The sequence below is a fragment of the Oenanthe melanoleuca genome, chromosome 2, assembly GCF_029582105.1.
Source record: "Oenanthe melanoleuca isolate GR-GAL-2019-014 chromosome 2, OMel1.0, whole genome shotgun sequence".
Lineage (NCBI taxonomy): Eukaryota > Metazoa > Chordata > Aves > Passeriformes > Muscicapidae > Oenanthe > Oenanthe melanoleuca.
The window spans coordinates 140,273,288-140,285,976 of record NC_079335.1 but is presented as its reverse complement, the minus strand read 5'-3'; the positions used below and the strand labels follow the sequence as shown (position 1 = coordinate 140,285,976).

General features: G+C 41.2%; 1 protein-coding gene across 1 annotated transcript; it reads left to right on the top strand.

Moving 5' to 3' along the window:
- The first annotated feature begins 422 nt into the window (after positions 1-422).
- NOM1 (nucleolar protein with MIF4G domain 1) lies at positions 423-12,658 on the top strand. Its single transcript, XM_056485376.1, is given in 12 exon segments — positions 423-482; positions 484-1,401; positions 2,172-2,296; positions 3,237-3,432; positions 5,241-5,564; positions 5,991-6,101; positions 6,848-7,015; positions 7,595-7,716; positions 9,523-9,655; positions 10,014-10,145; positions 10,803-10,912; positions 11,801-12,658. Coding segments are annotated over 12 exon segments (2,562 nt in total). The 5' UTR covers positions 423-437; the 3' UTR covers positions 11,979-12,658.
- The last annotated feature ends 31 nt before the right edge of the window (positions 12,659-12,689 follow it).

Sequence of the window (12,689 nt, the reverse complement as noted above, 5' to 3'; positions counted from 1 at the left end):
TGAGAGGAGGAGACAGCCAGGTGGGGATCGGGCTCTTCTCCCAGGTAACAAGTGACAGAACGAGGGGACACAGCCTCAAACTGCAGGTTTGGACAGCAGGAGAAATTTCGCCATAAAAAGGGTGACTGGAATGGGCTGCCCAGGGACATAGTAGAGTCCCGGTTCCTGGAGGTGTTTTCTGAAACACTGTACTTAATGTACATGATGGTGTTCGGTCATAAGTTGGACTCGATGATCTCAGAGGTCTTTTCCAACCTAATTTCTTCCATGATTCTGTCATTCTTAGATACTCACGCACAAGCGGGAGGCTCTCTACAGCCGGAGCGCTTTGAGGCGGCACTCCGGGCTCCCGGCCCCTCACAGCCGCGCCCGGCAGGGGGCGCTATGCCCGGCATGGCGGCAGCGCGGCGGAAGCGGCGGCCCGGCCCCGATCCAAGATGGCGGCACCCAGGCGCGGTGTGGCTGCGGGGAGGATGAAGCGGGGGGGCGGCCGCCCGCGCCCGCCGCGGCGGGAAACTGGACCGGCTGCGGCAGGCGGTGCAGGACTACGTGCAGGCGGCCGGCGACCAGCCGCCGCTGGCCCTGCTCAACGACTCGGAGAGGTACAACCGCAGGAGCCGCCGGGAGGCCAGGAAGGAGAAGCGCCGACTAAAACGGAGCCGCCGCCGCCGACTCCAACGCGGGGAGCTGGTGGAGGAGCTGGTGGAGGCTTCCACCGTCCCGGCCAAGGCGACTCCGGACAAGCCGGGCCAGCCCAAGCCCGCTGTGGCCAAACCGGGCCAGGCCAAGCCCGCTCCGGCCAAGCCGGGCCAGGCCAAGGCGGCTCCTGCCGCCCGCCCCGGAGCCCCGGCTCCGCCTGCCGCTGGGAAGCAGCGGCCCAGGCCGGTATCGGCACCGACATCGGCAGCCCTTGAGGCACACTCGGCCGCCGCCGCCACCTCGGCACGGAAACGGGCCCTGCTGGAAGCCAACGAGGAGGAGGAGAAGGAGATCCGGCGGCTGGAGCGGCAGCTGGGGCTCGGGAAGCGGCGCAAGAAGAAGCAGGAGGGAGCCGCGGCCGAGCGGCTGCCGCAGAGCTTCCTGCGGGACGGGCTGGGGTACGTGCTGGGAGCGCTGGGCACACGGGCCGGGCTCAGCCAGCTGTGCGAGAGCAGCGACGAGGAGCAGCAGGACACCCAGCCGGGGCCGCGGGAGCGCCCGCCGCCGAAGGACGAGGATGGTGAGGACGAGGAGGATGAGGAGGAGGATGGTGAGGACCAGGAGGCTCAGGAAGACGCCTCAGACCCCTCCGAGGCAGATGACGGGGAAGGACTTTGGGAGAGCGAGAGCTCATCCCCCGAGGACGGCGGGGTGCCAGAGGCCAGCGAGCCCTCCAGCGAGGAAGAGGAGGAGGAGGCAGAGGTAGGATGTTCGCCTCAGCACGCACAGACCTGTTTCCCAAAGCACATCCCACAACCTGAACACAGGGCAGAATTGCATCTCCGCATGTTCGCTGTCCAGCCGGGCCACGTGGAGTGTTGTCCTGGTTCAAAACAGCCGGGCCCAGCGACAGTGTTGTCTTGAGGGGTCTGCCAGGTCCTAGGGACGGACACTTGTTAGGCGTGGAGGGAAGAGTTCCCGAGTCAGGCTGGTGGCAGGGAATACCCTCCAGCACAAGGCATGTGGGAGCTGTGTGAAATCTGCAAATAAAAGGAACTGCCCTGGCATTAGAGTGTAAGAATATGATCAAGCCCTTCTGCAAAGAGAGCTTGTGTTGAAATTAGCAGGGTTGCACACTGAAATGTTGCTTTCTGGATGATCTTTGAGGTTCTGCCAGTATTAGATCTTGTTGAATGGGTGGAAGAGAGGAGGTCACACAGGTCATTTGGCCTTCATTTGCCTAAACTTAAACTGTCTCTGATAAAACTTGAGTAAAACCAAGACTTAGGATGTCGTGTTTTAATGACCATAACTTAAAGTTAGGGAAGAGGGGCTTTGCTGTCATCAAGTTTGTCATAAAGGGTAATTTTTTGCCTGCTTCTTTTCTTCATGTTGTTCTTTTGGCATTGGTTATTAGATGGTAATACATAACCTCACTAGGAGTCTGGTTCTTTAATCTTAAGTAGAAATGTATATTCGTGTTTAAGATACTGGTCTCATCTGATACCTTGTTTTCTTGTTTTCCTCCTAAGAGTGATAACCACGGTGCTACAAAGTATGTTCCTCCTCAAATAAGGAAAGCACAGGAGGCACTAGATGACAAGAAAAGAGAAGAATTGGGAAGACTGAAGAAAATGGTGAATGGCCTCATTAATAGGTAATGTAATAAGGAAAGTCATTAATCTTTCTGGATCAATTTGACAATGCTCATCATTCAAGCCCAGGTGGCAAGGATTTGACTTTTCTCTTCACAAACTGATTTTAAGTTGGCAATCATCGTCTGCTATTGTTAAGAATAATTATCTTTATTGGTATAAATTCATCAAAATTAGTCATTATATATGTTGAAAAATCTAGAAAATAAATTTAAGATTGGGCTGGATTCCACACAGCAGTTACCTGCGAGTGCTATAGGTATAATTCACTAAGTGTCAGTTGGAGTATGTTTATTAAAAGAAAAAACTCAGAAGAAAACAGGTTTTGGTTTGTGTTTTTAAATAAATTAAATTAATAAATTAAATTTCTCCAACACTACAACTGAGGAGGAGCAACCCTTCCTAGGTTAAAGTACTACAGAGTAGAGAAAGTAATTAACATTCATTTCAGTTTTAGAGTATTTTTAAAATCAGAAATCTATTGGTAGATTTCATCTGTTGCCTATAAAACATAGACTAGAGTTTGTTCAGTCATCTGAAATTTGATATACCATATGTGTTAAAGTATAATTTATTTTCATACTTAATTTCTTCAAAGACTGTGATGTGCCACAGTTAAAACTGCTATAACCAGTCTCATTTTGTAATAAATCTGTTCAATGTGACAGCATATTGACAGATCTTTGTAAATACTGCTAACATGTTTTTACATGTATTTTTTTTAAACTACATTAGAATTAAAAAATGTACTATACTTTTTTAGTTTAGTAAACACAGAAAAAATACAAAAGGTCCCTTCCAGTCATCTTATTAATCTTCAATCTTTTCTTCTTAAGTCAAACTAGTTTCTCTAAAAAGAATGGTTGTTTGTTGGGTGAACTCAAAACTCTGGAGCCATGTAAAGAGAAGAAAGAGTGAACATTGAATTGTGTTTCTCCATAGGTTGAGTGAACCAAATTTGTCCTCCATCAGTGGACAGATGGAAGAGCTCTACATGGCCAACAGCAGGAAGGACATGAATGACACTCTGACAGACATTCTCATGAATGCCTGTGTTACTCCAGTGGCCATGCCCACGAGACTGCTGATGGAGCATGTCCTTCTGGTCAGCATCCTTCATCATAATGTAGGAATTGAGGTAATTCTTGTGCTTGGGACAAATTTGGTCTAAAAATACATATTGTAGAGTGTTTTCCTTGACATTTTGTTTGAATCGTTTTGTAATTTTTAACTATATGGCACTAACAAGCATCTTCAGTTGAGTTTCATCAGTATTTTGTGGCTTATTTGCAAGGCTTCCACAAGTGAAAGGGTCTAAATCTATTGCTTTATCTGGTTTTATTTCCTCCATGAGGTGCCACTGGTCAGTTATAAAACCATCATTTTTTCATCAAAATCTTTCTGCACTTAGGAATCAAAAATCTCTACCATTCAGCTTCTCTTCCCTTTAGTTACACAAATCCATTTCTGTTCTCCTGAATACATGAGGGTATTGTTTTTGAACTACGTATATCCAGATAAGGAAAGTGTTACAACTACAGGAATCCTTTTACAACGGTGGATAAACTTTTCTAAGCAAATCATGCAAATCATCAGTGGAATAAAGTAGTTATAACGTGGAATATTAAAAACTTCAAAAGGCATGGCAATTTTTGGAGGGGGTTTTGTTTTGTGTTTTTAAGCCTGATGAATGAGGTAAAATCCCTCTTGTCCAAGCTGATGCTGAAGCTCCTGATGTCAAAGGGAAGATTTTGGCTAATTTCAGTGAAATGTCTGTCAGGAAACAGTTGTTCCAGCAGTATATTCCTATTAGATTACTCTTTTTTTCTTCTCCTCCATCTCAGTGCAAAAGATACATTAATGCAAGTTTTTCAGTTTGTCACACTGTGACTTGAATGCTGGCTCTGAAACCATATTAAATATCAGATGGATATAATTACAACAGCTTTCCCCATGTAGCCTTGGCAATAAACTTTTATTTTGTCCCTTTTTGCTGCTTGAAAGGCAGTTCTGACTGCAAATACGATGTTTCTATAAAATAAATGTACAATATGCATTACATGAAAGTGTGATAGTACAGCTGCACTGAAGATTAGGTTGAGCAATGCAGAAGTTGTCCTGTGTTTATAAATTTGTGCAGCCATTGCATAGTTAACACCTAAGCTGGGTCAAGGCTTTGAATGCAAGTCAGTACTGCTGCTGGGACTTCTGGTTTTCTTAAGGTCAGCAGATTTTAGCACAATAATAATTGTGAGGGTCTTATTTAGCAGCAATACATTCATTACCTTCCTGTGTTTTAGAGCCTGTAGGCTTTCTAATCCCAGCCTTTAGCATCAGTTCTCTCTTCAGAAATAAATATATTCCAAAGTCTCTTTTCCCAGCTGTACCACTGACAAATGTCTAAGAATTATCCCCACTTCAAAAGAAGCTTCGCCTTATGTTTAGCACCTGTGAAAACTTGATATTATGGGGATTTTTTCACAATATTATTTTTTATCCTCCTGTTAAGGATTTTGTTCTGGAATGCCAAACTCAGGAATGCGTTTGCTTTTTGACGTTCAGCTTTGCCTGGATGAATGACTAGCAGTAACAGCATGCTAGCCTGACAGCTGGAAAGATGCTATTATGTGTCCATGAATATTATATAAATAAATGCTGATATATGTATACTGTAAGTTCATAATACTTGTTTTTCTTGCACAGTCTTTAAAAGGCAACTGGATGTCAAATATGAGGTGTAAATAACATAGACTTATAGAAAAATGTCACACTGCTTAGATATTTGTGTATGTAAATGTAGAACTGCCATATTGGTTGAGAGGAGCAACATTATTTCTTTAAAATTAGTAGTGGCAGTGACCCAAAAATGAGTTTTACAGATGTCTGTAAAATCTACTTACAGTTAACTGTCGGATTTTTTTTTTCCCTTAATGGAATTGTTGCCAGGTCGGTGCTCACTTTTTGGAAGCTGTGGTGAAGAAATTTGATGAACTCTGTAAAAGTGATGCTGAAGGGAAAGAATGTGAAAATCTGCTTGCCTTGATTGCTCATCTGTATAACTTCCATGTGGTTCATTGCCTGCTGATCTTTGATATTCTGAAAAAGCTTGTTAGTGCTTTCACTGAAAAAGAGATTGAGCTGATTTTGTTTCTTCTGAAAAATGTGGGCTTTTCCTTAAGAAAAGATGATGCATTGGCTTTGAAAGAACTGATCACTGAAGCCCAGAGGAAAGCAAGCACTGCAGAGAAGAAATTCCAGGATCAGACTAGGGTATGTGTTTGTTCTAAAGATTTTATATTCTCAACAGCCTGCAGTAAGTACTTGGATACATAGTTTGATTTACAGAAACCTTTTCTGCTATATTTTATTCAGTTGTCTGTCTTTCTGCATTAGTTCTTACAGCACAAATGCCAAAATGTTCATGATCGGTGAGACAGGACTGGTTTGTGTCTTATGCAGTGGATAGTTTTTCTGTTTTGTGATACTTTGTACACTTCAGAAAATGGTCACTGAGGCGTGGTATTTAGCAGATGTAGCTTGTACACAAATTAATATAATAGGAGTTAAACATGTTGTATTTAAATTTTGGTGTATATTGCCAGCTGAGCTGCTTATTCTCACAGAATAGTAATTTCAAAGTACACTCTTCTACTGTATTTAATTCAGAATCCACAGAACTATTTCTTTTCCCAATAGGTTCGATTTATGCTGGAGACTATGCTGGCACTTAGGAACAACGACATGCGTAAGATTCCTGGGTATGATCCTGAGCCAGTGGAAAGACTCCGCAAATTGCAGAGAGCACTGGTGAGAACTTTCTAGGCTGGTGTAGCCTTGTTATTCTTAATCCAGGAGTAATTATTTGTGTTGGATGTCAGCTTTCTTGGGGGTTTGTTGTTGTTGAGTTTTTTTTACAGAATGGGCAGTTTGTCTAGAACAGCGCAGTATAAAAGGGTTGAAAGTAATTTATTGGTGCAGGATGTGCATATGAAGATAATAGGCCAGGCAAAAACAAGCTAGGTAGTCTAGTTCTGTAGGATTTCCTCTCTTAAATTTTTGCAGTCCTGATATGCTTCTAGACTCTGTTGTTGAAAATTATGATGTTGTTCAGAGTTTAAAATTTTTCTTATTTGAACTGTACAATCCATAAGGCAGTTTGTTGTGTCATTTTATGTAGTCACAAGTGTTCAAAAGGAAAATCATGACCAGATTTGTAAGATGCTGCAATGTCAGCATCCTCTGAATTCTAGTCAAACTTTGTGTTTGGAAGAAGTCTCCTTTTAGATTAGTATCTCTTTTTAAAATAACAAACCAGGAGTTTCTACATGTAGATTTATGTAACTTTATGCATTTTAAAAATCACAGAATATGGGAAACTTGTAAATTCTTTTTAGATTGCTGGCTGAAGCAAAGGCTGGGGAGGAAACATGAAAGGACCTTTATGGAGATATGGACTTATATGTGTAAAAATTGTTTAAAAAAATTTTTAAGTAATTAAAGTATTTGTATTTCAAATACAAGCTTTTGTGTTGGTTTTTGTTTTGTTATTCAAGGTTCACAGCAGTGGTTCAGGAAAAGACACTCAGCTCCGCGTGTCGCTGGAGTCTCTCCTCAGTGCTGACCAGGCTGGTCGCTGGTGGATCGTGGGGTCATCCTGGAGTGGAGCACCAATGATCAGTGATACAAAAAGCCAGACTCAGCAAAAGCTGCATGTAGGAAAGGTAAATCCAAATTACAAGTCAAAGTGTTTGTGATCTCTTGAAGATTCTTCATGCATGTCAGTTTTTCAATGTGTGTCATTTCAGACCCCACCAAAATAACCTTCACATGCTCTTGTAAGACCAAGCTTTTGGATTGTAAATTCTGCTCTCAGGTTTTTTAAAACATTGTGCTTCATAAGAGCTGTTACTGAAAATATGGTACAGCTTGTTTTTTCTTATCCTGTGGAATTGCTAAGGTGAAAGAAGAGTCTTGATTCAACAGTGGATTTGCTGGTAGGAATTCTGACAGGTTGTGGTGTCTATCTGTGGCATGTATCCAAGCTGATCCCAAAAGTAATGTGATGAGATGATCATGGTAAATTACTCACATTAAAGAAGCACATCTTAAAATTAATTGGCACAATTAAAGTAGATTAAAATGTATTTCCATAGTTGAAAAAGCTCCTGGTGATGCCTGTGCTTCTGGACAAAAGCTCAGGACCTTTAGATTGGTGATTCATGGTTTACTGGAGAGCTTCATTGATGGTGTTATTTAAGGCTGTACAGAAATAGCTTTCTTAAGGCAAACTTTATTTTCAGGTGAGTTCAAAAATAATGGAGCTTGCTCGTAAGCTGAGAATGAACACTGATATCAGGAGAAGTATTTTTTGTGTCTTGATGATGAGTGAAGACTTCATGGATGCCTTTGAAAAACTTCTGAAGTAAGTACAGCCTAGTACAGAAATCAACCCAGAACTAAAAATAGGTTGTAAATAGATTATTTCTGGTCTAGGCATGAGAAAATTCAGTTGATAATGCAATGGAAAGAAGTGCATAGATAGGGATTCACATAGTGTAAAAGGGTAGGAGAAGGGACCAGAACCCTGGTGTAAGGATTAATGGAGTCAGGCAGAACTGACTGGCAGTCAGAAGAAAGGAGTAGTCCCTGTTGTTGTCACACCTGGCTGTAGCTGGGATTTGCAGCATCTTTTGATATGAGGAGCCTGTTTGCATTGGAGCTGTGTATCCCAGTAGAGTGGATGGAAGGCTGCTGCAGGCTTGTTTCCTTACAGAGGCACACCAGAAGCCCCTGCAGAACATCTCTTGGGGTGTTTTTTTGCTGGATTGCTCTGATTTCAGTACTACTGCCACTTCTTTGACTTCTTGCCACCTTGATAAGCCATGTCTGCTCATACTTGCATGACCTGGTAGTGTTCTAGCACCTCCACTTCCCTCTTGCAGAATTTATTAACTTTGGATTTGCTTCACATTGAGACCAGTTCCCTTACCCCTCAACATTCAGCTCTTCAGAAGAAGATATAATTAGGGAAGAGCTCAAACTAAGCTATTCTTTGTGTTTGTCAGAATATTAATTGTAAGTCTGTAGGAACTGGGACGGGAGAGATCAGATCTGAACTTTTCTGTCTCAGCTTTGTAACTCAAGGGTATTGTCTTACCAGGATGGCGTGCAATTATTTAATTTGCTTACTGAACCAAAACAGACTTTGTAATAAAGTCAACTAATATTTGATTAAATGCCACTTCTGCAAAACACAGCTTGGACTTACGACTGTGATGGAGTAATTCCAATATCTTAATATGGCCTGTTCAATTAAAAGAAATTAGCTGCTGCTGCAGCTCTTGCCAAGACCTGGCAGCTCAATTTGCAAATTGGACTTGACTCTCATCTGTGCCATTTAAGCTAGTACACAAATCTGAATACATACAGGCTTGGCAGAAAATCTCTCTGCAGGCTGCCTGCTGTGTGTTGGTGCTGATGTTTATACAGCAAACTCAAAGAGAGGAATTCTTAAATCTGCCCACATCTGGCAGAGTATAATGGAATGCACACATAATTGTCAGTGAAGGAATTAACTTCAGTGGGAACATGTGTTCCAGAGTGTATGGGAATTTGTATTTGTATGTTTTGTGTCAGTCTCGTGAGGAAGAGCATATAAAGAAATATTATAACTGCTCTTGTTGATTCATCTGCTGCTAATTCTGTGGCAGAGTTGAGGTGTGGTTAAAGGATAATTTAAACTGTTTGAAATCCAGGGTGCTACAGTTTTTCTAGTTCCTTTCCTCCTTACTGCCATTGAAAGTAATTAGTTTGAAGCCAGAACAGCTCCCTGAAGTGCTCAGTGATTACAGAGGTGTCAGGGAAGAGAGAGGGCTGGGAACATCACTGATGACACAAAGGAGAGTGAGACTGGATCCTCTTCATCAGCTGAAAGGCCACACCCTCTTCACAAACCACAGTTTCACTCAGGAGAGGGAATGAGTGCTAACGTCCATAATGCTTCATCATTTCCACAGTGCCATACCAGGATACTTGTTTAGCCAGTACTCTTAAAGATTGGAGTCCAGAGGAGTTTTAAAGACTTCATAGGTACTTTGTAACTAGTAAAATTTAATGTGATATTTGGTGAGGTTTTGAAGTACTGCTGTCAAATGTTGACTGCAGCTCTTACTTTGTGTCAGCAAGTTCTTCCTTACAAAATGATTCTCAATTTCTTGCTAAATTTTAGGCTTGGACTGAAAGATCAGCAGGAGAGAGAAATAGTTCATGTCATCATTTACTGCTGCTTACAGGAAAAGACATTCAACCCCTTCTATGCATTTTTGGCTAACAAGTTTTGTGGACATGAAAGACGATTTCAGGTAAAGACAAATCTGTTGCTTCATTGGTTTTGTGTCATGATTGTGATTAGAAAGACAGAGTACCTGAGAATGGATGCATGCCTGTTTGGATCTTGATCCCAAGGAAAAATTCTGCTGGTGTGGCTAAGCATTCAGTAAGGCATACCCATGGTCAGATCTGAATAGGAAATTAAATGCTGAATGTTTTCTTCCTTCTGTTTTATGCATTTTAAAATAATTGGAACAGTCTGATCAAGCATTTCTGTTAATTAAAGATAGGCTTATAAAGAATAGAAGGTCAAAAGGTTTGTTATGTTGTTACTCATTTAAACAGCCCCTTGATTTGTAGGATTATTTTGTTTTTACCTTTGACCCCTAGGTGACATTTCAGTTTAGTATTTGGGACAAAATCAGAGGCTTAGAAAACCTGTCAGCTGCTGCCGTCTCCAACTTGGTTTCACTGCTGGCTCACTTAATAAGGACAAAATCACTGCCACTTTCAGTTCTCAAGGTTGGTGTCTTTTCAAATCATTCTGTGTTTTCCCTGCATTTGCTTGTTCTATGGAAGGCATATTTCTCTGGTATTTTATCTGATTATGCTAAGATAAATTTGTTCAAAAATTACCAAATTGTTCCAGTTGATTATGGTAATGCTGTCATTTGGGGAAGGGAACATGTGGTAACCCAGACGTAGAGAAAGTCTACATTTCTTTATCTAGAGCAGTTGTGAGATTATTTCCTTTAGTGTATCCAGAGTTGGAACTGAGGGCCCTTCATTAGCAGGCTTTGCCAGTGGATTTTGTGCAATGGTTTTTAGCTGATGTTGTTTTTATTAGACAAGAAAGTGCTGAGTAGGTTTCTTGGATTTCAGAATAGGGAGTCCATAGCAATTAAATGGATTGTCCCAACTACTTACAAAGTATTTATCTAATTGAGAAAGGACATCTGGTATTCTGGTACCAGTAGACTTATATTCCTTAGAAGATTTTCTTTGCTTTCATTATTGATTGGCTTTTGGAGGCAGCCTTCTCAGGTAATTATTCTGTGCTAAACTCAAGGCTCAGTGTATGTAGAGGCCAATTGGTGTGCTGAAAGTTCTTCATTTAGGACAAAAGATTAGCTGTTTGAAATACTTGAATTAATCTAATTCTCCCTCTCTGTCTCCCAGGTAATTGAATTCAGTGAACTGGACAAACCCAAAGTCCGTTTCTTACGACAGGTATTAAGCACACTGTTAACCAAAGCAGATGAGGAAGAAATTACTGACATTTTTGTGAGGTAAGTGATCACTGGCATCTCCAGAGAACCCTTGTTGAGCAGTAATTAAGAAGAAAAGAAGTTTGCTTGTTTTGTTTGGAATTACACTGTGCCTTTTCCATACATCAGCCCTCCATCCATTAAAATGCAAATTTTCCTGGCTGAGTGGAGCAAGTGTGCCCTAAGTCTGTTGGTACAGGCTCTGATAGAGATGCAACTGTGTTACACAAAATAAGGCTTCCAGATATTCAATGTATCATTTTGGTCATAGGGTTTTCATGAACAGAGCTCTGTAATTCCCCGTTTTCCTTATTGCTGTACTACCTGCGTGCAGTGGGATTCACTCTGCCAGCAGTCATTGCTTGGATGTTTCTTAAGAAGGAAAAACAAAGTGATACTAATGAGGCAAAAGTTTGGGGGTATTTTTAATGGGGTTTTTGATCAATGTTCTCTGAAAATTTTTTATATGGGACATATTTTTTATATGGGACAGGATTGCCTGGAGAGGCTGGGAAATTTCCATCCTTAGAGATGCTTAGGACTTGAGTGGGTAAGACTTGCAATGTCACATAAAGTTAGAAAAAATTAGATGGTGATGTTTGACCTGTCATACAGCAACACAAGGAAGCTTGCACATGGTGTTTGCTTTGTTCTTTGCTTTAATGTAATTGTTTACATAAAGCAAGCCTGAGGCTGCAATATTCCATTTTATTGTTGAGCCCAGTTGTATGTCGAGTGTTTGGGCTGTTTGCCAAACCAAGGTAGACTTGGTAATTTGAAAGCTTCTTCAATAAAACTTCTTTTATGGGTTGGATTTTTTCTACAGCTCTATTTGAAGAAGATGATAAAATTAAGAAACTTCTGAAATGGGGGAAGACTAAATAATATTTTTGATCTGTATCTTTACAGGATATCTGACAACCCCAAACTGGGAATGCTGCGGGAAGGCTTGAAACTCTTCCTTACCCACTTCTTACTGAAACATGCACAAGCCCAAAAGAGTGCTGAAGAAGCCAGCTTGTTAAAAGAGAGAGTGGAACTAGCAACCAAGGCTTTAGAGGCAAAAGAACCCAAATTGAAGCTATAGTTTTCTTTTTTCTAATAAAACATACAGAAGAACTGAGCTGGGGTCTTTCAGACCTAAATAATTGAGAATGAAGAGAGCTGTGTTACTCTAAAGGATACATTTTTTAATATAAACAGTTACTTTGCTTTATGTGCTAGTTGGAGGATTAATTGAAGGGGATACAAGACCTTTTTGAAGAAAAGGAAAATATAGTTTTGTCATGTCCCTTTTTGGTACAAGTGCTTCATATTGACAGTTGGTATCTGGAGAAGAGGGTGAATTTCTCTTCTGTGGTACTTTGTCAGCAGTGGTGTTCTGCTTTGCATTCTAGCCTTTCATTTAAAGTAATAAAAGAAGCAGCCTTAACTAAAGGCTTTTAATAAGGAGCCATGGTACTCACCTGGAGAAAGGGGCCACTAGATGGCACAAGCACTGGTGAGTCAGTGGGGAAGAAAATAACTTTTTTCTTAAAAGTGTTGAAAATTATTCGATAATTCTGTGAATTGATTCCCTGACTGTGGGTCAGGAAAATATCTTCAGTTGGTTTTAAATCTGTAGCAAAGCAACTTGAAGATCTGTCTTTGCCCAATTATATTGGGTTTAGAGATCACAGCATAGTTTTATGGCTTTTTTAGCCTGTTCTTCACAGCTTGAGAACTGGAGTTGCCAAATCACTTGTGTTAATCAGATTTTTCTAGACATATGTAATATCATCAATATGAGTCTTAATAA